This window comes from Homalodisca vitripennis, chromosome 3 (genome assembly GCF_021130785.1).
Source record: "Homalodisca vitripennis isolate AUS2020 chromosome 3, UT_GWSS_2.1, whole genome shotgun sequence".
In the NCBI taxonomy this organism is placed as follows: domain Eukaryota; kingdom Metazoa; phylum Arthropoda; class Insecta; order Hemiptera; family Cicadellidae; genus Homalodisca; species Homalodisca vitripennis.
Window position 1 is genome coordinate 95721581 of NC_060209.1, and position 26486 is coordinate 95748066.

The 26486-nt window shown below is 32.3% G+C and overlaps 1 protein-coding gene across 4 annotated transcripts in view; it reads left to right on the forward strand.

Moving 5' to 3' along the window:
• The window catches only part of LOC124357195 (organic cation transporter protein-like), a 105897-nt gene that overhangs the window by 77211 nt on the left and 2200 nt on the right, over positions 1–26486 (forward strand). For all 4 annotated transcript variants that reach the window (XM_046808731.1, XM_046808732.1, XM_046808734.1 and 1 more), the window contains 8 exons: positions 2450–2686; positions 3970–4141; positions 5250–5353; positions 7878–8032; positions 16275–16443; positions 16959–17082; positions 23036–23186; positions 26095–26277. In XM_046808731.1, the coding sequence (XP_046664687.1) occupies positions 2450–2686; positions 3970–4141; positions 5250–5353; positions 7878–8032; positions 16275–16443; positions 16959–17082; positions 23036–23186; positions 26095–26277 (1295 nt within the window). The remainder of the gene's footprint in view (positions 1–2449; positions 2687–3969; positions 4142–5249; positions 5354–7877; positions 8033–16274; positions 16444–16958; positions 17083–23035; positions 23187–26094; positions 26278–26486) is intronic.

A 26486-nucleotide genomic window follows, 5' to 3' on the forward strand; every position in this document is an offset into this window, starting at 1 on the left:
ATTTATAATTAAAATCTATAAATATGGTATATTAAATAATAAATAATAATAAAAATGTAATAATAATGATAATAATGCTAACAATAATAATGGTATTAAGTAATAATAATAATAATAGTAAATGAATAATTAACAAAATAACTCATTTATTTATTGTATTCTACTGGTTGACCTCGCATTATCGTATATACAGGTAAGCGGTCCCCTACTCTTTGCGCTGTATCTCAAGATGGGTTGAACGTACATAAAATTACTTCATACAAAAGTTGAAGAGAATTTTCCGTTCTACAATTTCTCTAACCACCTTCAAAGTCATTTAGCGTAAGGGAAATGAGATATTTGCAAAAAACTGATTTTCGTGAACTTTGACCTTAAATATCTAAAGACGCGTACACGTGATTATATGAGACTTTTGAGGTAAGTTTTATACCATCAAAATAAGGACGTATGCAAAATTGTAACTTATTATCTTTCATTCCGAGGTTGCATACTTATTTTACCGGACTACAGTCAAATAATAAACAATTAAAGAAGAGCTGATCATTACTCAAACAATCAATATATCTTCAATCAAATGGGGATGTCATATAATAGTGTTTAGGGATTTCATATCGTTCTTTTTTCTATCTTTTTTGAGTGGTACAATAACACTCCAAAACACCAATAAAATTCCCATTTTATGAATTCCCCCATTACTGATAATAAATAGTTTTTTATCTCAATCTGAAAGATTTTAAATAAAAACAGATAAAATGTAAAAAAGCCGAAACTCCAGTTGGTACGCATTAGCAAAATTAACTAAAGTCTGCACTCCACAAAGAGATAGAAAAAAGAAATCTTTCAAAAAAGAAATCTTTTCCGACAAACTGGAAATAGCCAGAGTTTGCTCTGAATACAAAAATGGACTACCTACAGACACTGGCAGCTACCAATCCAATTCCCTCATGTTCACCTCTTGTAAACTTATATAGAAGGTGATACTTGACAGGCCTCTTGAACAACTAGAATAAACCAACAGCACAGATATATGAAGAAAAGATTAACAGTCAGTGAGTGGTCGGATGAAATAATGGAAGACATCATTAACCAATTGGAAGACTCCTGCGTTGTAACTAGTTTATTCTTAAGTATTGAAGACCTTGCTTGTTCTTGGCGTCCTTCACCATCCTGAAGCAATGAAAAAGTTGAAAGAACCTGCCCAAAAAATCAACGAAGCATTATTTAACGATCAAGAAAACTTTAGATGAGACAGACATGAGTTGGAGCTCGTGCTAGCTTATTTTGACATATAAATGCCCAGAACTTAGGCAATCAGATAACTGTTTCCTTTATCACAACACACCCCTGCAAAATGGCCTGTGGCTTAGTACACATGAGTGACCCATTTACTGGTTTCTTGGGATGGTCATTTACTACCCTCTATATTCATCAGACGTAGCATGTGCTACTTTTTCCGTCTACTGAGAATGATGATAAATCTGAAAGGGTAACATTTTTGTGATGAGGAGACGTTAAAAACAGGATTGGACAATATCAAAGTTAAAGACTTCTAGAGATGCTTCAAACAGTGAGAAAATACTTGAAAAGTGCTTTTTTACTTGACGAAAAATACTGTTTTCACATTTTATTGCACCTAATAAAAAATTAAATGAAAAGAATGATAGACTTTATTTTGAGGTGACATTAGGGCTAATGGAGAGTACTTTCAAAACATAATTAATAAAGTGTTTTATTATAAAATGTGGTTTATTTGGGTTTCCCTTGTATACTAAAACACTTGGAATATCCAAATGACAGGAAGCAGAAGTTGAGCACAGAAACATCTGGTACAAATGGCTTAATTAGAACTTACAGACTTTCAAAGAGGGATGCTGCACAAATTACTCTTATGATCAGTCTTGTTCCTCTGCTTCCAAATTACCTCCCTCACCAACTGCTCTACCTCTCTACCTTCCTTGCCTTTCTACATTGGGAAAGTAATTCTGTATACAGTTTGCTTAAGAGAGATTTACACCAACACAAATCCTTAATGCATTAAATTTTGCTCTACCTCACATTTCTAAACACCTGCAAAGAGAATCTCCATAGTACTTCAAAAAGATGCTTGCACAATAACTACAATCACAACTTTTCTACACTGAAGAGAATGTTTTAGTTCTAATACGGTATCATCCATAATGTAGGAACTTCTATTTTACTCCTCTCAAGGATCATGTCAATAAAGAATCTTGTCTAGTGTTAATTCATACTGGTAAACAGTCCTTGTGTTTTCATTCCTGTTAGACGGGAATGTTACCAGTGAAGATGGGATTGATCATACTCTGGAGAGAGTGAAAATGTACGTTGTGCTGCTGGTGAATCTTGACCATATTCATACGGGCCACCAGTTATGGTGTTTGTAATGTCTAACATTCTAACATGGCTTTTATGTTATACTGGAATGTTGCAGTAATATGCCAGAGGAGTTGGAAATGGAGGGGATAGATCATGCTCTGGAAAGACTGAATCAGCGCCGCTGGTGGATCTGGAGTGTATTCATATTGGCCAGCAGTCCTGGACTTTTCAATGCCTACCACATCATGGTATCCCTTTTCTTTGCCAGTATACCACCTTACTGGTGCCGTATACCCCAGCTGGTTGATACTCACTGGACCAACGATCAGATCCGCAACATCAGCAGTCCCACGTGAGATTGTTACAACATATATATTATAAGCATGCTATGACACTAATAATTGTCACATAATGTTGTAAGTATAAATACTCTGATGTTATACAAAATTTAATATCCTTTTACTCTGTACATAATAATTCCTATCGTCAGATAATTACTCAAAATTGCTTTGGAGGTCTTGTTTAGTTTAGTCTTGATTATGTATTTAAATTTATTTAGAAAACTGTTGAACAGTTTCATAGAAATTAATTTAAAACTAGGAAATGTTGCATATACAAAGATCATGAATATACCGAGTGAGCTACAAGTAAATCATTACGAATTTTGTATTATGAACATCGTAGATATTTGTTAACAGTTGAATTTATCTTTTAAAATGTAATGAACACTAATAAGGAAACGTGCAAATTAATATATATTTGACTAAATAATTTTTGTATAAAATATATCTTACTTATACCTAACTATGACATAAACGTGATTTAAGGACTTATTTGACAAAGCCTATTGTAACAAATATTATTTAAAGGTAATAAATTTTAATTTTAAATTTATAATTAATTTGTTGGTCTTACACTTGTTCATGATGGAGTTTGTCTAAACTTTTCTACACTAATATTTATATTAAGCGATAGTACTGTTAACATTTGAAAGAAAGATATTACATCTAAAGAAACACTTATAAGATATATCATTTCATATAGTTCAACATACAGTATGTAAATAAAATGGCAACTTCAGAAATGCCCTTTGGTGCAAAAATGTCTAACATGTATTTTATAGTTCTCTAATTTTATCCAAATTATGAATATCAGCAAGAATGATAAGGAATGAAGATTCTCATTTGAATAATGGAGAGGAAAATCTTCATTATCATTACCTTTTTATTTTTTATCTTCAGTTTTATTTATTTTCTTTCTTATTTGAACTTTCAGTTCAATTATTATCATATAAACAATGAAAACCATAAATAAGATAAGATTCAACTGGATATAACAACAAAAACTATAACTTAAGGTAAGCCTGATTACTAACAATGTTACATATCTTTATGATATAGAAAAAGCAATTGGGGAATATTCACCTTTATAAATAATAGGTACTCGGTTGCTGAAATATCAAAGCTTTAAAATACTGGTTGTAATATCTTATACCCATAGCTGCTGGATTTACAAATTTAAATATGAAACAATTGTGTACCTAGTCACATTGTTATGTTAAGTTACCATCATATTTCCATGGATTGTTATATAAAATTTAGTTAAACTCATAAATTTAATTTAGTTTCCTGGCAGGGGTTTAACTGGGTCCAGCTGCTCTATGATCTCTTGGAACTACACATATTTGGCTACAATGGATTACAAGAGTGCTTTACAATTTGTGGCCTCACACCCCAAGCCCAGTGAATCCCCCTGCACACAATTCATGTACGATGAGGAGGTGCCATATTCGTCTACTGTCAGTCAGGTATGTTTACTGTTACTCATCTCTAAGATTGTTACTCAACTGAAGCAGTTTGCTGTCTTCTCCTTAGCGGTTTATTATGGTACTTAGGTTTTTGGCCTCACTCCCTGAGCCTAGTGAATCTCACTTTAACCAATTCATGTATGTGTACAGATTACTAAAGATGACAACATAGTCTGACTTACAGCAACAGTCACTTCAGACTTTGTCACTGCCATAAGACTCATGAACTTATGAATGGCATTTTAAATTATGATATCTATGGTTTAGTAAATTATGATATCACATTCCCCAAGAGGGTTCATTTATAGCTGGCTTATAAATTTCAGTTGAACCTACATTGGGTAGAACAAAAGCCAATGTCTTGATTATATCTGAGCAACCTCATAGATGTCCAGGAGCAGCTTATCTCTTACAGAATATATAGAGATATTGGGGTCAAGGGGTGGATCGATAGGTTTAGTCTTCTGCAGAGGATGGCTGTTGGAGTGGTGGAGCTCCTAAGATATTGCTTTTATTACTTTGACTGAAAGAGGCTGGGAAAGAGCTAGCCTTTTCCTTCTTCCAAAGTGAAATAACTGAGATATAGAGCCCACTATTCTTTCTCATGGGATCTTAACAGGAGGTGGCCCGTACCACCAACCTTACCCATTCTGAAAATCCTATAACTCTAGAAGTAAGTGCAAAGATCCCTGAGGTCCCTCAGAGACTAAGTGTAATGAGAGGTTTTCTCACCTTCTTGTACTAAGTAAAAAAAAATGTATAACACAATTCATTGAAAATTTCAGTCACTATGTTTAAAAAATATACCAATAATAATTGGATTACCAACAAAATGGAATTCTTACAATAAACTTTGGATAATGTTTGGATAGTACGCAACTTTGGATTACTGCATTCTGGAGTTAATGTATTATATTGGTAGATGAATACTTTACATATTTATTCTACTTATTATTGGTCTGTTTCCACTTTTTAACAGATAGTTCTTGTGTATGAGAGCATTCTGAATAAGAATTAGTCATAGAGAAAAGACTACATCAATAAGCACTTAAACTTAGCTTAGTAGTTATTCTACTCATTATTGGCTTTTTTACATTTATTTGAACAGTGGGATCTTGTGTGTGACAACCTACCAAAGAAATCCAACATCCAGTCTTCTATCGCTATTGGTAAATTCGTCGGTGGATTCCTTTTTGGATTTATAGCAGACAAGTAAGTTAATTTCTTAAACAGTTTTTAATTAGATTTATGTTTTTTTAATATTTAACCCTTACCGAGCCAATGACGTTACTAGACGTCATGCCTAAACTAGCGCTAAAAGCCAACGACGCCCACTGACGCAAAATCAATGTTTTATTTTAATATTATTTAAAAGCATTTCCGGGTAACAAACTTAGTAAAAACTGTCAAACAAGGTTTATCTTAACAAGAGACAATCGTTCGTGTCTATTTTGAATGTCACGGCTCTTGTTTGATCGACAAAATAGTGGGCGGCCGGATGTTCATAGTCTCCCGCAGAGCCAACGACATCTACTGATGCGCGCTCAGTCCGCCTGTAGCCTTCCGTGAGGTTAGATGTTCATTCGCCCTTCCATTTTCGATCCGCGTGTTTATCTTTTCAATTTTGATGTTAATCAATATTTTTAATCAATTTGCAGTGTAGTTTATGTATTATTATCGTGATGTAGGGCTTTATTGTCAAGTTTTTTTTTTTAGTTCATTGATTTTATTTAATTTGTACCTATATATATATAAATTTTTACTATATTCTTTATATTTTCTCTAAATACAAATTACTATATGCTAGTTTTTTGTAAAATATAACAATAATTGTGTTAAACTATTGTTAATTTTATATATGAACACATAGAATGTCAAAATTAAATATTTTCAGTGAAATTATGATTTTACCATTTTTTGGCTGTAAATTAACAATAAAGAGTGAAAAAAAATATTTTGTCGTTCTTTTACCTGTTATGTTATAAGAATTATAAAAAAAAATTGGTTTTGGTATGTGGGAATTTTTTTTATTTTTAAGGTGTATGGCTCTTAGGAGTAGTTTTGGTTATTTATTTGTGGCTCGCTAAGGGTTAATATATTACAAATTTGTGTGTAAAGTATCATTATTGGTGACAGTCACAGAAAATATTATGAGGTGAAGTAGCGGGACTTTAACAATGTCACATGTCACAAAAAGTATTCTTAGGAGATCAAAACTATTTAGTAATATTACAACATTTAATAAACATGAAAAGATTTTTATATACACCAGAGGTGAAGATAGTAAAATCAGACAGGAAAAATACATTTTTTAGAGGTTGAGAGGACTAAAGAAATACAGAAGTAACCAAAATTATGTAAAAATGGGATGATAAGAAATACGTTAATGATAGATAGATCCATGATAAAATAGAAAGTAAAATCTATGTTAAAATGAATAGTTTCTATCATTTATGCAATGATTCTTCCACATAAAATTTTCTGGATTACTTTCCTTTACCATTAAGCTATATGTAAATAATATCATTATGTACTACACATCATCTATGTTGTCTGCAAAAATAAGAAAAGAAAATAAATAATTAAATCATAAACTTGACAGACTATGAGATGATGAACATAATATGTGAATTAATCTTATAAAATGTCTGCAAACTGATCATCACCTGATTCATCTTTTAATTGTGTGTGTGGGAGGGGGGGATCTAACAGATGGTAGGGGAGAAGTGAAGTTGTGAATGTGAGCCTTAGAATAATCTATCTTATTTACATCACAATTTGAGATAGATTATAATTGGTAAGGCTTTTTATACAAAACATACCATGTACAGAAATAGTTCTCAAGCGTAATGCCATATCTTTAAATGTACTAGACTAGAATAAATTCATACACTAAGAAATGTTCAAAAATTCTTGGGTTTTTGTAATGTACAATTTTTAATTCACACAGCTTAATGGTAAGAAGGTAACTTTATCGTTGCTATTATACATTATATTAAATTAGGCATTGTAATCACAGCTAGATATAGACAAAATATTTTTACAATTATGTGTTTTAGTAACATTGCTACACCTACTGTATAATTATATAAAATCTTTTTGAAAATCTAAAACCTGTAAGATTGAGTTGTAAAATTATCATTTACAGTTCATAATTCTGAATGTTAATTTTTTTGTAAATACACTTGTATACCTGAAAAATTTTGTAATTGTAGCTTAATTAATGAATAAAAACACTGATATAACAAAATGTAATGATACTGTTACCTTAAGGCAGTGTTTGCAGTCGTGCAGGCATGGTCTCCGTGAAAGAGTAGAGGGTTTGAGGGAATACATCCATTTCTGTGTATAGTTTTAAAGATGTACTTTTTAGATGCTATATCCACTAGGCTGACTGTCCTGTCCTTGATTTCTAGTATCCACTGTATGCAGAAACATCAGACCTACCTAAATAGATACATTTTATGTAAAGGGTTAGTGTAATTCATGAAGGTAATGTTGTAATGTTGCAGGTATGGACGCGAGAGCAGTTTTGTCTTGGCCAGTCTAACCTACATTATCATGGGATAATGAGATACAGTATATGGTGGTTTTGTACTTGTTACAGTTGTATGGTTAACTGTGTTCTTGGCAGTATGTAGTATTGGATACATATGAATGAGAGTATACACAGTCAGGGTGGTGAATCTAAATGGATATGTGCTTTGTAATGTGATTCATGTAGATAATGTTGCAGGTACGGACGCAAGAGCAGTTTTGTCTTGGCCAGTCTAACCTACATTATCATGGGGCCATTAGCTGCTTTCTCTCCATCATATTGGCTGTTTATAGTTGCACGTTTCTTTCTTGGTATAGCAGGCTCAGGATGTTATGAATCAGCTTACACCATTCGTGAGTATTAATTTGATATATTGTATTTGTAATCAGTTAGCATATTGTACCATATTTTTTACATGTTTGTTAAAAATAATATTTAGTGTTTTAATGTTTTTGTAATTTTCAATATTTTAAAAGTATCTCAATTAGTTATTTAACTAGGAATATAATCTTCTCTGGTTCTCTATAAATGATAAGAAGTTGTCATTGTAGCTTCTTCCAAAAGAGTAATACGAGGTAAAGTCAAAACGGTTCCGGAATTAGTTTATATAATTTATTGAACAAAATTAAAGACTTACAATCCATTTCCCTCAAATACTCTTCTCCCGCAACAACATATTTACCCCAACATGCATATAGCTGAACACTTTTGGAAATCATGATGTGAAAGTTCCCTAATTGTTTTCATCGCCATTTCCTTGACAGCCTCAGCATCTGTAAATCGTTTTCTCTTCAACAGTGTTTTCATCCACAAGAACAGGAAGAAATCGGCTGGTGCAAGCTCAAGCAACAAGGGTGCATATTCTAGCATGGTAACGTTGTTCTGATGATTATGTACTAACAAAGACCAATGTGCATGGACATTATTATAAGCAAAAACCAATATTGTTTCCCATCCATTTTCAGGGTGTTTCCTCCTGATGGCATCTCTTAAGGGCCTAAGAATTTCCACATTAGGTTATTTTGGTCACTGATTGTCCCTCTGGAATAAACTCTATAGTGAATTAAACCTTTATAGTTAAAGAAACACTTCCAGCACAAGTTTTCCTTTGCTTTTGTTCAAATAAATCTTTTTTCCTTGGAGATATTTTCATTTTCCATTCATAGGACTACCATTTTGTTTGTAAGTCATAGAGAAAACACTATGTTTTGTCACCAATTAAATATTTTTCAAAACGTTTGGATCTGAACCGGTCATATCATTTAACTTCGAGTGATTAACATGCGATTTTCATTTTGGTCATCAGTCAGTATTTTTTTAACCATTCACAAACGAATTCAATGCATGTTCAAATGATCATAAAGGAAGTGGAAACTACCATGTGATAAATTTACCTCAAATGCAATTTTTTCAATCATTAGTGTCCTCCTTGCTCATATAACGTGATGTACTCGCTCAGCGTTTTCATCGCTGGTTGCAGTTGAAGGTCGTCCACTAGAAGGGACATCTTGAACATTCACGTGACCTTCATGGAAACGTTTGTGCCATTCATAAACTTGACTATTTTTTCATTGCCTCATCTCCGTAAGTATGAATTAACCTAGACCTAGAGTCTCACTAGGTGATTTATGAAGCAAAGCATAGAATTTAATGTTTGATTGTTGTTTACTGATAGCAATTTTGTTAAACCAAGGCACCATTCAAAAGGAAACAATGGCAACTGAGCAATACCAACACTACAGGTATTTTCTCCCTAGAATTATTACTAACTGCTGCAAAACAAATTTTTTCCCACAGGCGAGTGCACTGGGTGTATATTTTTATTGATTCTGTTTGACTTTAGCTCTTATATTTGTTGCCTTTTAAGTTAAACCTAATGCTTTTTACAAAATTTTTAATAAAATAGAAATAATTTAACTTCCACACTCAGCCCCAGTGAGGACATGGCACAATAATTATACCTGATGCAAATTCATATATTTTATAAATTAAGAATAAGTTTATTCGAAAAATCTTATATTAAAGAGAGTTCTTTTACGAAAATAAAATAAAAACATTCCAAAGGAAACAAAGGGATTATTTGGTCCAACTAACCTTGTTCTTTTGAAGTGTTTTGGGAGAATTAAAAGAAAATAGTCATATTTATTATGTATTTAACATGTGTTCTTTGCATGTATGTGTAAATTAACACTTCATGAGACATGTGGAAAAATATCCCATCGTAACACGTGCAGTGGGGATTCCCTCACTTTCAGTTTTATTTGTGACATTAAAAATGAAGATCTTATGATATATATAGATATCTTTATTGATATTTAAACATTTACATGCAATAGATCTTGTCACAATAGGATGTAAATACAATTTGAAAGTTAAAAACAGATCAAGAATTACATTCAAATATGTATAAATTATATATAGACAATAATAATCAATCATGCAGTAAATGTATGGTTAAATCACGGGCATAATACCATTGAATCAAACTATAGCTAAAATCAATAGTTTATAAGTTAAAAAGGGATTTAAAAAATAAAAAGTTAAAATATAAGTTAAAAAGTTAAGTAGACTAGTAACAATGTAAAAAACAAACACGCAACCTTAGTGCAAGACATTCTTTTTAATGCGAACGTAACATGGAAATATGATACTTTTAAAACGGTAACATAGGCAAAATATGATCAAAAGTAAGCTATAGTTTAGGTAAAAATTAAAATATACAAATGCAACTTATAACTCCTCAAACTTTAACATGCTAGTGTCAGGACTTCATCTAGTTTCTAAAAGAGTCTTTCAATAAGTCAGTCATGCATGACTTTCTTAAATTGTTTTACACTGATATGCTGAGCACTTAAATTTATTTTGTTCAAAATGATAATGTAGATAAACAAATCTACGATTTTTAATGATTGTTTAAATTTTTACCTCACCATCTACTGTCCTACTAAAAAAGTTCCTTTTTGTCCAAAAAAAGGCAAAAAATTGGATTGTTAAAGGAATTCTGGTTTTGAGAGAAAAACTGAAGTTCTAATCCAAAATATACAAAACCAAAAGTTGTTTCCACATGAAAACAGAGTTCAGCAGCGTCAATGTTGTTGGCTCTTGAAGAAGAACTCGACCTAATTATCCAGCAGCTCATAGCCAAAAAATCAAATGATTTAATTTTATATCTATGTGGGCGGCAAGCAGTGTAGTTTCTGTTGATACGTGGATACAGAAAAACAACTGAAGCCTAAAAGTCTATCAAACACAAGTTGGTTAGCGAGAGATGACGCTTGCAAGGCATTGAATGAAGATTGGAAAGAAGTAATAGAAGCATTCAAAATTATTTTCAATGGTATAACAGAAAAGGCAACTACACGAATTGAAGCTACACGAATACCTTTGCTAGCTTCAAAGATTGGAACCTGCATTTTTGTCAATTCTGTGGGGAGATTATTCAACAGATTTAATATTACTAGTAAAAAGCTGCTATCATCTGAATGCGACTTGTCAACAGTAGCACTAATGTATGGATCATTATCAGAGTATATTAATAATACAAGAAAAGAGTTTGATATTTCTGAAAATGGAGCTCTATTAAAGTTGGAAATATGTATATATGAAGATGAAGTCAAAGAAAGAGGCCATGAAAGCTCCAACCTGATGAGACTAGAAAAGGTGAAATAAAACTTCTAGGCAGAGAGAACTTTAAAATAGACACTTTTTATATAATATTACATGCCCTATCTAATGAAATGGAAAAAAGAGGAAAGGATATAACAATGCACTGAGCTTGATTTTTGGATTTCTAATTTTTAGAAAAAATAAGGAACTGGACAAAGAGACACTAACTGATCACTGCAAAAAATTGTGCAGTTTTTATAACAAAGATCTCCCGTCACCAGAATATTTTGCTATAGAATGAATACATTTATTTTGTTTCTCAAAGCAACTAAACAAGCAAGAACAAGCAAAAGTATTTCAATCTTCTATACTTCTTATCTATATAAACTGTTATATGTCTACGGAGTTCAAGAAATATACCCCTATGTTGAAATAAAATTGAAACTTTTTTTGACGATTCTTGCATGAAACTGTTCAGCGGTGAAATCATTTTTGGATAATAACCTACATGAGATCGACGATGACTGATGCACATTTGGGGGACGTGGTTTTAATTATCGAGTTTGAGATGACCAAGAAATTAGCTTTCAATGATGTTATCAATTCACTCTCTGTCTCTAAATCAATAAAAATTTATTTAATCACCATAAGATGTAAATGATACAAAGTTCTGTTTTACTTTATCCTGAATAAACAAGTACATTTTACTTGGCAGCTTGCATACTTACGATATAATTAATACTAAATTATTAATTAGTTTACTATTGTAAAAAGTTCTTATTTCTTCCAAAATAATCATAATATAGTGCTGGTAAACTAAAATACATTACTATAATAATTGATGAATGAGAACATGATCAAATGGTTTCAAGTTATGTTGTTGTTTATACCTACTATGTTTATAATACAACTTTGGCTATGAAACAAACAAGGGACAGCAGATAGCCACTAGCTCCTGGGAGGCAAAACTTGAAATACACCACTGTGTGAGTGGATATGGTTGTAGAGGGGGGGATAGAAGGTTGAAATACCACAACTGGTGTGTTACTCGACCTATCTAAAGCATTAGATTGAGTTGGCCACATCACACTGTTTGACAAATTAGAATCCCATGACATTAAAGGCATGTTCCTATCATAGCTTAATACATTTCTAAGCCATCAAACACAAGTTATTCAGATTGCAAACCAGATTTCAAACCCAATCAATCTATGGGGTCCCTCAAGTCTCCACTCTCAAGCCGATCTTTTCTTGGTCTATGTCAATGACAGAAACATCACTTCTGCATGGGAATCTCGTTTTCTGCTTTGTATCCTTGGTGGTCAAAGTCAAAGTCAAAGTCAAAATGTTCTTTATTCATATACATCAAGTACAGAGATAGTGTCAAAAATTAATAAACCTAATTGGTGACATAAAACATTTAGAGTAGAATATTAATGTCCAGGGTTGGTCATTTGGTAAAATTCTTCAAGTGTGTAGATGGCCTGGTGTGAGAGCAGTTTATGGAGTTCAGTCTTTAGCTGTTTCCCCGTCTTCGTTCTTATTTCTATCGGTAGACAGTTGCTCAGCTTTCTTCCTATGTAGGATGGTTTTTTTTCATACACTGTGCTAAGTGGTGAATGGGCAGTGGATACATAGTTGAGTTGCGGGTGTTGTAGTAGTGCAGGTCTTCAAGCCTTGATAGGTTTTCTCTATCAACATATAAAATAACTTTTTGTATGTAGAGAGCGGTCACGGTCAAGATCTTTAATGTTGCAAAGACCTCTCTGCAGCTTTCCCGGAAATGAAGGTTTGCAAGTATTCTTATTGCTTTTTTTTTGAAGGATTAGAATTTCTGGGTCATGTTAGCATTTGATGTCCCTCCCCATACAGCTAGACCGTATCTTATATGTGCCTCAAATAGAGCAAAATAGGCAGTACGTGCTGTAGTCAGATCACCAATTTCTTTAACCTGTTTGAGTGCAATATAGGCTTGAGTTTAGTCTATTGCATAGCTGGTCAATATGGGGTGTCCAGGATAAGCTTGAGTCAATTGTAATTCCGAGGAATTTGGTTTGTTCAACCAAGTTAACTTCTGGTGAGCAATTAATTTGTCCTGTTCTTCTCCCAATTCCTAATTGGGTAGTTTTAGAGGGGTTAACCACTAAGTCATTTCCATCACAATATTGATATGCCATGTTGACCGCAATAAAAAGCATTTACACTAAGGTTTTTCAGGTGTATTGTTGTCAAGGATTAAGGGTTGTATCGTCAGCGTACATAAAAGTTTTAGTATATTCATGTAAGTATTCTGGAAGGTCATTAATAAAAAGAATAAAAAGCACTGGACCCAGCACGGATCCCTGTGGGACACCTCTATGTATAGGATGGGGTTGTGATCGGAATGCTTTAGTCACGCCCTTTTTCAGAAAGACTTTAGTTCGACTATTTGACTTCTGTCTTTGAGGTAGCTTTCGAACCATTTCAGAGCTGTTTCTGTTACACCAAGTGCTTTTAGTTTTTTCTGTATGAGGTCATGACCCAGGCAGTCGAAAGCCTTACTCAAATCCAAGAAGATAGCTGTAAGTCAGGTTGCCTTTTTCTATGCTGTCAGTCACTGATTCTATCAAGCTAATCATTGCTGTAGTTGTTGACTTGCCATTGACGAAGCCATGCTGAGAGCTGCTTAACAGGTTGTTCAACCTGCAATGTTCTAATAGCCTGACGAGAACAATTTTCTCACAAAGTTTTGAGACAGTTGGTAGTAATGAAATGGGTCTGTAATTACTTAATTCTGATTTACTGCCAGTCTTAAATTTTAGGATAGATTTTTGATATTTTCAGTGCTGAGGGAAAGTGTCCTTCGTTGAAAGATTGATTGAAGATATCAGTAAGGGAAGATAAGTTCTTCTGCACAGTGTTTTTAGTATTTTTTGTGGATATATCATCAATACCGTTTTTTGATTTAAAGTTTTTAATAATTAATCTTAATTCCTCTTGAGTTGTGGGTCTTAATGAACTAAGTTCAATTAATTTGAGTGCCTATGCGTTCAGCTGGTTCAATTGGTTTTTCTATGAGAGTTTTTATTAAGGTTAATTGTTGTTTTTTGCCATGTTGGCAAAGTAGTTATTGAATTGTTCAGCGACTATAGATGTATCTTCAATAAGCTTTCCATCAATGGTTAGTTTTAGTTCAGGTGAGCAGTTTTGTTTTTTTGATCGGACAGTATTTATTGTTTCCCAGATTGTTTTAGATTTGTTTTCTGAGTTGGAAATTTTACTAGCAATAGCTTGGCTTCTCAGAGTTTTCAGTTTTTGGTCATAGGTTTTTTTGAGATCCGTTGCTTTGTTTTTATCCTCAAGATTTCCTGTAGTTTCATACTCGTTAAGGTGAGTTAGGAATTCATTCTTGAGCACTAGTGCTTCTGCATCAGCGAAGTGCTTTAGTGTTCTCTTTTTGCTACCAGCTCTCATAAGGGGACATGCAGCATCTAGGACAGCTGTCACTAGCTTTCTAAAGTTGTTGTAGGCTTCTTCTGAGTTCAAAGAAGTATACACAGTTTCCCATTTTTCTTTTGTTAGCAAACCTTTCAGTTCATGTAAGTTTCTACTCCCAATAGCTCTATGCACTGATTTATGCAAACTTGTTCTCTTCAGGTTGGTAATAGTGCACATCTGGGCAGTGTGGTCAGAGAGCCCAGTATGAAAAACTGTTGTGTCAGTGCATCAATGTGCTATTTGATACAATCCAGTCTATAGATGACTTTGAAGTAGGAGTGATTCTTGTAGCTGGCAAGTTGACTCTCTGAACATTGTGGTAAGCAAGCATTTCAGTTAATTTTGTAGTATTTCTGTCTGGGTTGAGTATGTCGACATTTATATCACCCATTATTAAAAGAGGTTTGTTCTCAATTGGTAAGTAAGGTGGTGGAAAGTAAGTTGGTAAGTGATGGGAATCTCGTGCCGTATGCTGATTACACAATTCTCTGCTTCAGTGGAAAGTCGAAGGGAGTTGTGGAAAAACAGGCTTTTGTTGACCTCAACAACTGTGTCCAGTATTTTAAAAGCCTCAGTATGACAACAATCTCTTCAAAATCAATCTTTTTGGATTTTTTAGTGCGCTCTGTAGAATTGGAGAACGGCCTAAACATCATGCTATCAGATTCCATGCTAGAAGACATCTATGGCTCAAAGTTCCTTGGAATACACCTAGATCAAGGGTTGACATGGAGTACACACATTGATTCAGTTTGTGCAAAATTATCTTCAGGCATATATGTTTTGAGGTTCCTAGCCAAATACTGCTCTAATCAAGTACCGATGATGGCGTATGATGGCATGATTTATCTGTACCTTTCCTATGGATTGGTTTTATGGGGAACATGTACAAATAATCAGTTCCTAAGAGTATTCAAATTGCAAAAGAAATCAATTTGAATAATCACGAACGTAAATTTCAAAGAATTTTGCAAACAAGCTTTCAAACTATTCCAACTGTTTTAACCCTACCTTTTGCAAAGAATTCTGTTCTGTAAGTTGAAATTTGCCCTGACAGGGGGACGAGACACATGAGTATGAAAAAAGAGGCAGAGACAGCTACCAAATTGGGAGACACAGAATGGTAGCTTATGAGCTTTTGCCTTTACAGGCTGGTGATCATTTAATCAATAAATTTCCAGATTCCATGAAAAGTTTCCAAACGCCCGAGGCATCTTTTAGTGTCAAAACCATTTTATAACGTCGGCGAATTTATGGCACACAACTGGGAGACTGGTTCTGCTGCTGTTTCCATAAGCATATGGAACACAACATAATATTATGGAAAATAATATATTTTGTCCTATAGAATGCATGACTATCACTCTCATCGCTTTAATAATCCCTACGCGGAGGTCACTACAGATGATCTTCTCTCTAATCATCTCATGATGCTACTACTGTCTATGCTGTTTACATGCTATGTAATCTGATTCTGTGGGTACACAATGATGTACTGTTGTTATGTTCTAGTAACGGAGGTGGCCAGCAAAGATCGCAGAGCTGTATTGGGATGTGTCTACAACATGTCTTATCCTATAGGCTACATGACACTCTCCCTCATTGCTCTAGTGTTCCCTACATGGAGGTCACTGCAGATGGCCATCTCTCTCCCCATGCTGCTTCTTTGTATACATTGTTGGTAGGTTCTAATTTAAATAGTTTTTGTCTTTTAAAACATTTATAAATTTAATTTATTTGTATTTATACTACTTTCTATTAATATTACATTTAGTTACTATATATTAATACACAATTACGTTTCTGTATGTGCAAATCTGAGCACGAGATTTTATACACATTTTGATTAGAAATTTCGGAATATCTCATTAGTTATTGTATTATTATTTGTTTATGAAAAACTCTTTAGACTCTAGATGTGAAAATAATATTTATAACACTAGTTTTTAACACCACAAAAAATTATTTATATTTAACATTTGAATAAGACATTAGACAGTTTAAGTATGTTCAAAATTGATAGCTTAAGTATATGAGTTCGCTGTTATGTATTTGTTACTTGACTCAACTTGTCAGTGTCTCTTTGATCCTTTACCTCACCTAGATCTATCCTTTAACAAGCAATGTCCTCTGATCACTCACACCCTCCTCCTGCACTATTCAGGTCATGGGTGAGTGATGTGGTGGTGTTATAAGGTTCCTGCCAGAGTCACCACGGTGGTTGCTGACACAGGGACGCCAGATTGAAGCTTGGGCTGTTATCAAGAATGTTGACAAATCTGTTGTGCCTCCTCTCTCGGAAGACATCACTAATGTTCAGGTCAGCCACAATGGTCCCTCGTGTATATTTGCCCTGCAAAACTATCAACCAATTTCACTTCAAGATGATGTTGACAAAGTTTTTAAATTACTGTCCATAAACGTGTTTCTAAACCAAGTGTTATTCTGGTGAAGATGTATTTTAGTAGTCTGAAGTTATGGTTAACTATGCAGTGTATGTCTATCTGAGAAGCGAGTTGTAGAAATTATCTCCATGCAGAAGGCAATTCTAGAAGTGTTGAAAACTACGAACTAAAAACTGTTCACCTCTGGAAATATGTTAAACAGTTTTAGAAAGATTCTCCCTCAGTTCCAACTATAAGTATTAAGATAATTTTCTTATGTATATCAATATTTTGATGAAGACCGGTCGAATAAGGAATCTGAGATAATAAACAAGTCTGTTGATGAGAATTTATCAAACATTTAAAATGTTGATATTCTTCACATAGTGGTTGACATTGTCTAATCTGCCATAAAGAATTTTAAAACCTCGCTCAGCCCATGGGATGGATCTTATTCCTGCGTTCATTATAACCAAAATAATTGGTCCTCTGGGTGCCATTACTCAGGTAGGGTTTATTGAGAGGGAAGATTCCTTCCATCTGGCAAATCACAGTAGGCCGTATTGATTCCAGAAAATATGGCTCTTTAACTCTTTCTAACTTTATACGAATTTTCTTTGTATAAGCGTTGTTCAATACATATTCAAATGAGAAGCCTTTTGTGGATGGTATTTTTCAAGAATTCTACTGATTCTATTTCAGTAGGTTCTGTCTTAAGAGAAAACTTGTGTCTCTAGATTTAATTCAAGCTCACAGGTTTAATAAGTATATATCATGATTAATATTGGCAATAACTTTCTAAAACATGGCAGAATATAGGATTGTAAAGCTTCAAAGCCACTATTTTAAAGTTCCACATCGGATTACAGGTTTGCTATAATTAAGCAGATGCAATTCATATTTTTTTAAGAATTTAACATGTTCAAATAAAGCTTCTTTGTTAAGGTAAAAAAGACTCTAATTTTATGACCAAATTTATTGCTTCGTTTGATCTGTCTGTACATGTATGAGGCTTTAACTTTGGAACTATAATTAAATTATAGGCATAGATGGCAATTGCTTGAAATTAATATTAATTTGCTAATTCCTGTAAAAAACGTCTTATAGAAAATAAAAATTTTTAATTTTGTTAGGAAAGCTCTAAAATATATAAAAATACAATTATTAGAACTCTCTACTTAGATAAAATGTATGGTTTGTAATTTTTTCACAATTTAACTGAAGCACTGTTTTGTAAGATTATCTGATTAGAAGCATTTCTTATTTATATGAACTCTTCTAGTCCTTAAAAAATGAATCTCCTTAAAAAATGTGCAGTGAAAATTTAGTTTTAAACGTTTAATTCTTAACATATAATAAGACATATCTGTTATGGACATATCTACATCACATAAGCCTCTAAAAGTTATTAAAACATTGAAATTTTCTGAAAATGTTTAAATATAAAAATACACATCAAAGAAAAATTTGGGTCTTTTCTAGTAAAATAGACTGTACTTTTAGTCTGTATATGAATGAGCCTCAAAATTTTAATGAAGTACTTTATGTATGCAAATAACTGATAAAAACAGATATTTCATGGGTGTTAATGCTTGACAAAAGCATTTGTAGGTATGAGGACATGCGAGTCATTTGCTTAATGAGTTAGATAGTGATAATAGTAGCAATTATTGTTTGTTATATTATCTGCTATCTATATGGGTTTACCTCTTATCTGTGTGTAATTCAAGCTTTACAGATAAAGAAAACAAAGATTTGTGCTAAAAAATATAAAACAAAACAACCATTATTTAGTTGGAAATAAAATTGAGTCCTCAAAAATAAATAAATTAAAAACCAAATATCCTCTACAGTGCAATCCACAGGCACATTAAAATTATGAATTTGTTTGTGCTTTTTACTTACTGTTTTGTAGGCTACGTGCTTATTGCAGTTAGCATGTATATGTCTGTATTATAGATATATTTTTCAAAATTGTGAATTTATGGTTTATGGAATTTATGGTTTTCTATAACATATTGCTCTATCAGAACAGTTGTGTTCATGAAACAATTTCCAATGATGACTCATGTACTTAGGGATGTTGCAATATTATCAATATCAATATATATCGATATTATCGTTTCGATATTTCCTATATTGGTATCGATATAAGTTATCCGATATTATCGTGATATCGGAAGAAATATACAAATATCGGGGTTTTGATATGATACTGAATGAAAAATTGTAATTATTTATTATTTTGGCTTTATTAGTTTTACGAAAGCAAAACTCAAACAACTTGCTTTGTTCAGTTGTTAAATGCAACACCAGAAAAGAAATTAACTTTGCAGATTGAGTAAAAAGTAACCAGACGATGCTTGGTTCAGTTAAGCATATATAATATAGTTGCTTTTTAAAATGAAAGTGTTGTTCTTAAAACCCAGGTTAGATTCTTATAGATTTATATTGAAATTTAAAATTGTAATTTTTATTCTTATTTTGACAATTGTTTTTTTTTAATAATTGTGCTTCAAATGATTCTTAATTAAAAAATGTTAAATAGAATTATTTAAGGAATTTCTTTTTTTTATCTTTAAATAATGGTATTTTTTTAATGTATTAAGTTGTACTTGTATTAAAAACATTATTTTGGAAACGAACTTGCAAGTTGTATCTTTGATTATACTAGTTACACACACTCATACAATGAAAGGTTGTATACACCAATTTAATCATTCCCCTTTCCTTATTTATCGATATCGGTCGATATTAAGGATATCGATATTTGGATTCGATAATATCGGTGTATCGATATCCAAGCTTGATATTGATATCGATAACAAATATCGGAACTAGCCTCATATTGCAACAACCCTGCATGTACTTAAACAGACCCCACATACAATAATTTTAAAAAGTTCCATTTGACTACCTCATTCGATGCTTTCACTCCTCCCACCCCATGAATGATGGGTATAACATGTATTAAATACTGCATTGAATATTTTTAATTTATTCAAACAGAGCTCCTCACAGTACCCCATACAAAGTAATATAAATTCTTGTACTTATGTTTAGCAAAATAAATAAAAAGAATTGAAAGAACCTCATCTTTTAAGGGTCATTAATACCCCAGTGACCAGGGAAATTATACAGTTCGATACTTGGATTAACCACACACACTCACACACACACACACACACACACACACACACACACACACACACACACACACACACACACACACACACACACACACACATATATATATATTTGTGACAGAATTATACCTCAGGCAATCAGTGAATAAACAATATGTGTAATAAGTTAATATTAACATGTCCAAGGTTACTCAAAGTTTATGTAACAAGTACAAAATTGTTGCCAATTCAGAACAGAGATATAACACTCTAAGGCTAATTTACTGTAAATGTATAGGTAAGTTACAGGCTCCACAACATCAAAAATAATTTCCTTTACCAATTAATTTTAAATACCGTAAAACCTTGTTGATAAGATTAACTTGGAAAATTTATAACATATTTATCTGTAATGACATCCCACTTAAATTTATTATATATGTAAATTATGTTCTGACTGACTTACTGACTTTATTCATCAACGCCCAGCAAAAAATATAAAGGTATACATGAAATATAGAGATATAAGATTTGGTACAAAGGTTTACCTTGAGGATGAAAGGATTTTTCTCCCCATCCTCAGAGCTCCACCACACTGGCTTCTATCTAAAGTTAGGAAAACTCTTATAAGAAATGAATTGCAGCAAACACATGCTATTAATTAAAAGAGCCTATTAAAAGGTAATCAACAGTTCACTTTTAAATATTCTAGTGTGACAACACAATCAATATTTAATTAATTTTAGTACCACTTTAAATTTCTTTAAATTTATAGGCTTGAAAGCATTGAGTAAGCTTAAAAGTAACACTATTTCTTATTTAAATATCTTTTCTGTAACTACTGTTGAGGACAGAGGTTATTCAGATATTAAAATGTGATGTCTTAGAAAAAATATACTTTTAACTGTACATTTTTCAGAAATTAAGTATGCAGTACTTGATCAGTGGTCCTCCTTAGTAGTTATTTTACCAAAGTAGGCTTCTCAGACTAACGTATGTATATATATTCTTGATCAGGGTATCAAAGTAAAATTAACTATAGAACCGGAAATACCTTAGACCAGAAGCTCAACCAGTGTCAGAATTATAGTTCATTCAAACTAGAAGTGATTATACAAGTGCTAAGCATGAAATAAAAGCCAATGATCTTAATAATAAACATTGAATGATAACTCGAAAGCTAAAGACTTTGACTTTAGGCTTCCTCAAACTGGCCTACAATAGTTTTAATTATTACTGAAATCATTGGATGTATTCAATCAAATATCATGGAAATATTGGAGAGAAATTTGAGTTATTATACCACAGGTAGGTACTTACAAAATTTGTTTCACTTACTGAATTCATGTTCCGAGATCACTGTACTTTAAACCTAAATCTAAAATGGATCAGGAAGTTGAAATATCTTTTAGAATTTAATTTAAAAGGAATATGCCCATAGTGTCCCTGTTTTTATTAAAAAAAACAACAACAACACAAAATTTAGAGCAAATCCACGTCTAACAGCTAATGGTATATTCATTGTTCTGCAAATATGTATCTAATAGTTTAATAGCATGCATGATTATTTCCTGTACTGTTTTGTGTATTACTGCTTATACTTATTATTTTACAGCTGTAGGGTGTATTTTCAGAATGTAATGTTTTTTCCCTGGCTTACATGATATCTATAATATGTTTACATTCTACATACAAATCTCTTTATTTATTATCTCAATCCTCATTTGTACATTTGTATAATGTTTTTAATTCATCATATGTACCAAACGTTATAATCCCTCAAATTTTTAAGTTCTTGGTCAAGTCATTTTACAGTCTAAATTTGTTCAAAGAATTATTTTAATTTCTTATTTCACAGAAATTATCATAATACTGAAATATTACCTCAATGTAGTAACCGAAGGCATCATCTACATTACTGAGTTTATGTGTATTTTTCTTTTAAAGCGTAATTGCTGTATGAGTTAGATTCTATTTTTTTTTTTGTTTATTCGTCATTGTTTGCATTTAACCTATCATTAAATATAGACACTACACCAGTATTCGGATATATTGGGCTCCATCACATGACATAAAACATTTCAACTATATTGTTTGGTAATTTATTATATTATCAAAAAAGTTATTTTGTCTGGAACAACTAATTTTTAACAATATAAATTAAAAAATTTACATCTGAATCAGAAATTTTATACATTCTAATAGACAGTTCCTATATTTATTTATTACAATTTTTGTGATTTTAAATATTTGTTATGGCAATAACTTTTAACGTCTGATACCTTGCTTCACTACTCAAAGCTTCAACCCCTTCATTCCCCCGCAGATGATCATTGTCATCCTGCCAATTTTGGTTTAAAATTTCCTGACTGAAGGTAACTCTCCACAGCAAGGCTGAAATATTTCAAGATTTTATTTTCAGCTTTCCTTGACACAGAGTGAACTGAAAACAGCCTAGAAGTATTCCAGTACTATCATAACCGAATTCTAACAATTAATAATTCAATGTCATCTAAATGTATGTATAGATTTGAAATAAACATAGAGCCTAATCGTTTACTTCAGTGCTATTACAATGATTAATGTCACACTGTAAACGTAAGGACAGCACGCAGGTGGTTTTTTTTCCTTACACTTTCAAGAAAGATTTCAGTGCTAGCATATTGTTTTAAAGCACGTTGTAAACATCAGGACTGCATACTAGTGATTTCTTCCTTATAATTACAAGTATAATTTATATATGGAACCGTCACCTGTTTTTCAGAGAGAAGAAGGACCATTTGTTCCCTTGCACAAGAGAATATTTGACGGGTTCCGCAAATTGTTTGGCCTGTTTTCAACAGCTGAATTATGTCGAAGAATATGTATCTGTTACTTAACATGGTTCATAGCAGCCTTATCATACTACGTTCTAGGTGAGTCAAGGTTTTTTTGAATAATTTCTTCTAAGCTATTGAATTGAAATCGCTGATATAAATTCTCCATTTAGCTATAAATATTCATTATAGCTTTATTCATTACAAATACACTTAAGTTATGTATGGAAATACATGCATATGTATTTGCTTTTAATGTATGATGCATTGTAATTAATTATTATCATTTTTACATGAGTTAAAATTTTGTAAATAAATCTTTTGACACAAAAAGTCTGCCTTTTATCAAAGGCCTAACAAAGATAAAATACTACAGCTATTATGGCTGCTACTTTTGTAGCTGACTTCTTAGAAATCTTTCATCAAAGGCCTTGTCTCGTACTGTTGTAAACTAACAAACTCAAATTACATCAGCTATTGATAACTTCTTGTTTTAAGGCTGACTTCTGAAAAATCCTTCCCTTATTGCATGTAGTCTATATTTTTTTATCACTGACCTAAATGCAACAGCTACCAAAGTCTACTTGTTTTATGGTTAACTTCTCATAAGCCCTGCCCTTGTATCTAGTCCATTTTGTGGTTTGGTGGTGATTCAGAACTCACATTTAGGATTTGACTACACCAAAACGACTCTTAGTTTTACCTCATAAGAATAGTAGGATACCTTCAACAGTTTTCTCCTTAATATTTCATAAGGGGGTTCGGTATGCCCTATCCTTCCCATGTTAATTTGGCCAATTTTATGTACCTTTTTCTCAGAAACCTTTAAAGCTATCATCATCAAACTTTAGGACACTACTATTTAGACCTTTGTTAACATTTAGAGCGGAACAAAGTAAAAAAAAGAAGTTTTTATTTAATTTGTTGTAAATAAAAAATTTATTAATTTTTTGTAAAATAATTTATAATTATAATTTTTTTAATAAAAATTTAAAATAGATTTTTATAATGTCTTCCGCTCTAAATGTTAACAAAGGTCTAAATAGTAGTGTCCTAAAGTTTGTTGATGATAGCTTTAAAGGTTTCTGAGAAAAAGGTACATAAAATTGGCCAAATTAACATGGGAAGGATAGGGCATACCGAACCCCCTTAAAAACCTCACAGGATGTTTTATTATAAATGTACGGCTTGCATACACATCCAAATATATTCATGCTTTGTTTTATATATATTTTTCTAAATGACAATTTTAATTTGCATACATCTAAATAGCTTTTGTATAATAATCAGCAGTAACACCAAAGAAATTAAAATGCTGTTGAAATGTCTATGAAGTGTGCCACTGTTCAACACTGTAGAAGTAAAAATAAGGGAGTGAGGTTATTTAAGGTTTAGTATCAGATATATACAAGATTTCTCTCAAGCCTTTGATCCCCAAGCCAAGAGCACTACAATGCCCAAATTATAGTAGATATATTTAGAGACGTTAACACTATTGGTTCATATTTATTTACTTTGATCTCTAGATTAATTCATTATAAAGACCTATGACCATCACACTGATTGTTTTGTTGAATTTGATATATAAATCAACTTGGTCCCCCTTTGCATCCTATTTAAAATAAAGAGATCAGCTGAAAACTTAAAGTACAGGTTGATTGTCTTGTCAATACAAACTGTAGAAAAAGCCATAGTTGGTTTATGACATTTCTAATTGCTGGAGAGAACTGCAGATATACCCAGTGTTCACTGTTTCTTAGTCTACACTGACCCTAGACAAAACTGAGTTTAGTATATGAGATATTACTAGTGACAAAACAAGTAATGTGTGGTAAACTTATGAGAAACCAAATTTTAATTTAGAAGTTTTCGCCAGACTCCAAATTCCTTCCAAGTTCTAAGAAAATGAGTGAAACCTTTGCATATACTTGGGTCACATAACTATCTGAAATTTAGAGGCCATAAAAAACAATAGTAGATTAACATAATGATATAAACTTTATGGCAGTTTGTTTAGTATGAATCTTAGTTTCTAGCACCAATTCTCTAATCGCTTAAATTATTTTATATAAAATAGGCTGTAACAAAAACACAACAAATTTCAAAATAATTCAGTCCTGAATAAGTTGTATGTGAATTTTCTGGAGAGCTTGAAATGAAATTATATTTCTAGTCAACTCTTTAGAGATATAAATTTAGAATATATGTTATAACTCATTTAATAAGCATGAAATGAATTCAGTACGGATTAAATAAGCAAAATGATCTCATTAAAGGGGTTTAGTTAGACACTTGTTAGAATCAATGCTGTGCAGAAGAGATTCCTTTCATAGACGGTCTTAACGCGTTTTAGCTGTTATGAATTGATGTATGAAAAGAGCTATGACTTCCTGCCAATATTGGGTTGAACTTGTTTCTCTATACTTCTGCATGATAATGATCTTTAAGAGAAAAATATATTATGTAGAATGCCAGGGTGTACTTGCCCATGATCCATTTGTTAGTTTGTATTTAGAAGTTATTACTAGATGAAATGGGACCACAGACACTTTGAACAATTTAAATAAAAAATAACTGTATCAGTTTCTTTCAAAGGGTGGAAGTTATGTGTGAACTTTTACTGTATGACTAATTATTGCATCCAGCTTCTTTTAGTAAAGCCTAATTGGTCAAATGCTGCATGCTTACACTTTAGGGCTTTGTTGGATACTTAATGTTTCAATAGTCCTAACTGAATGCCATTGGCCAGCAGAAGGATCAATGAGTGGGAGAACTTTAAACTATGTAAGGTCAACTGTAACTATGTTAAAGTCAAATCTAAATATTACATTCCCTAAGATAAAAAACAACAAGATTAAAATCACTCAACAAAGTTGCTTTAATGCTGTCAATAAAAGTTTGTTGATTGCACTATATGTAACTGATTTTTATGTTCCAGATGTCATTGTTGAATACTTAACACTTATTATGATTATAATCAAAGTCTAAGCTTATGTTTTTTTTTCAGCTCTAAACGCAGACAACTTCTCATCCAACCGCTACATTTACCTGGCACTCTCAGGCTTGGTGGAAGCCCCATCGTATGTGCTACCTCTCATCATACTGTCGTGGTTTGGACGCAAATTTACGGGAGCATTGCTGTTCCTTGTCTCAGGAGTGTCACTGATTGCAATACTGTTTATTTCAGCTGGTAATATAAATCAGCTTTAGGTGTAAAGAAGGTTTAAACAAGTAATCAATCACTAAAATAGTGAAAGCTTGTATTGTCTTTAAGTGGAAATATATTGTACATGTATTATGTACTACTATGAAAAGGTTACGTGCATAATATTCTTATTTGACTTAATAAATAAGTTTACCTATAAACAACTAAATTTTTTTAGTCTAGTAATAAGTAAT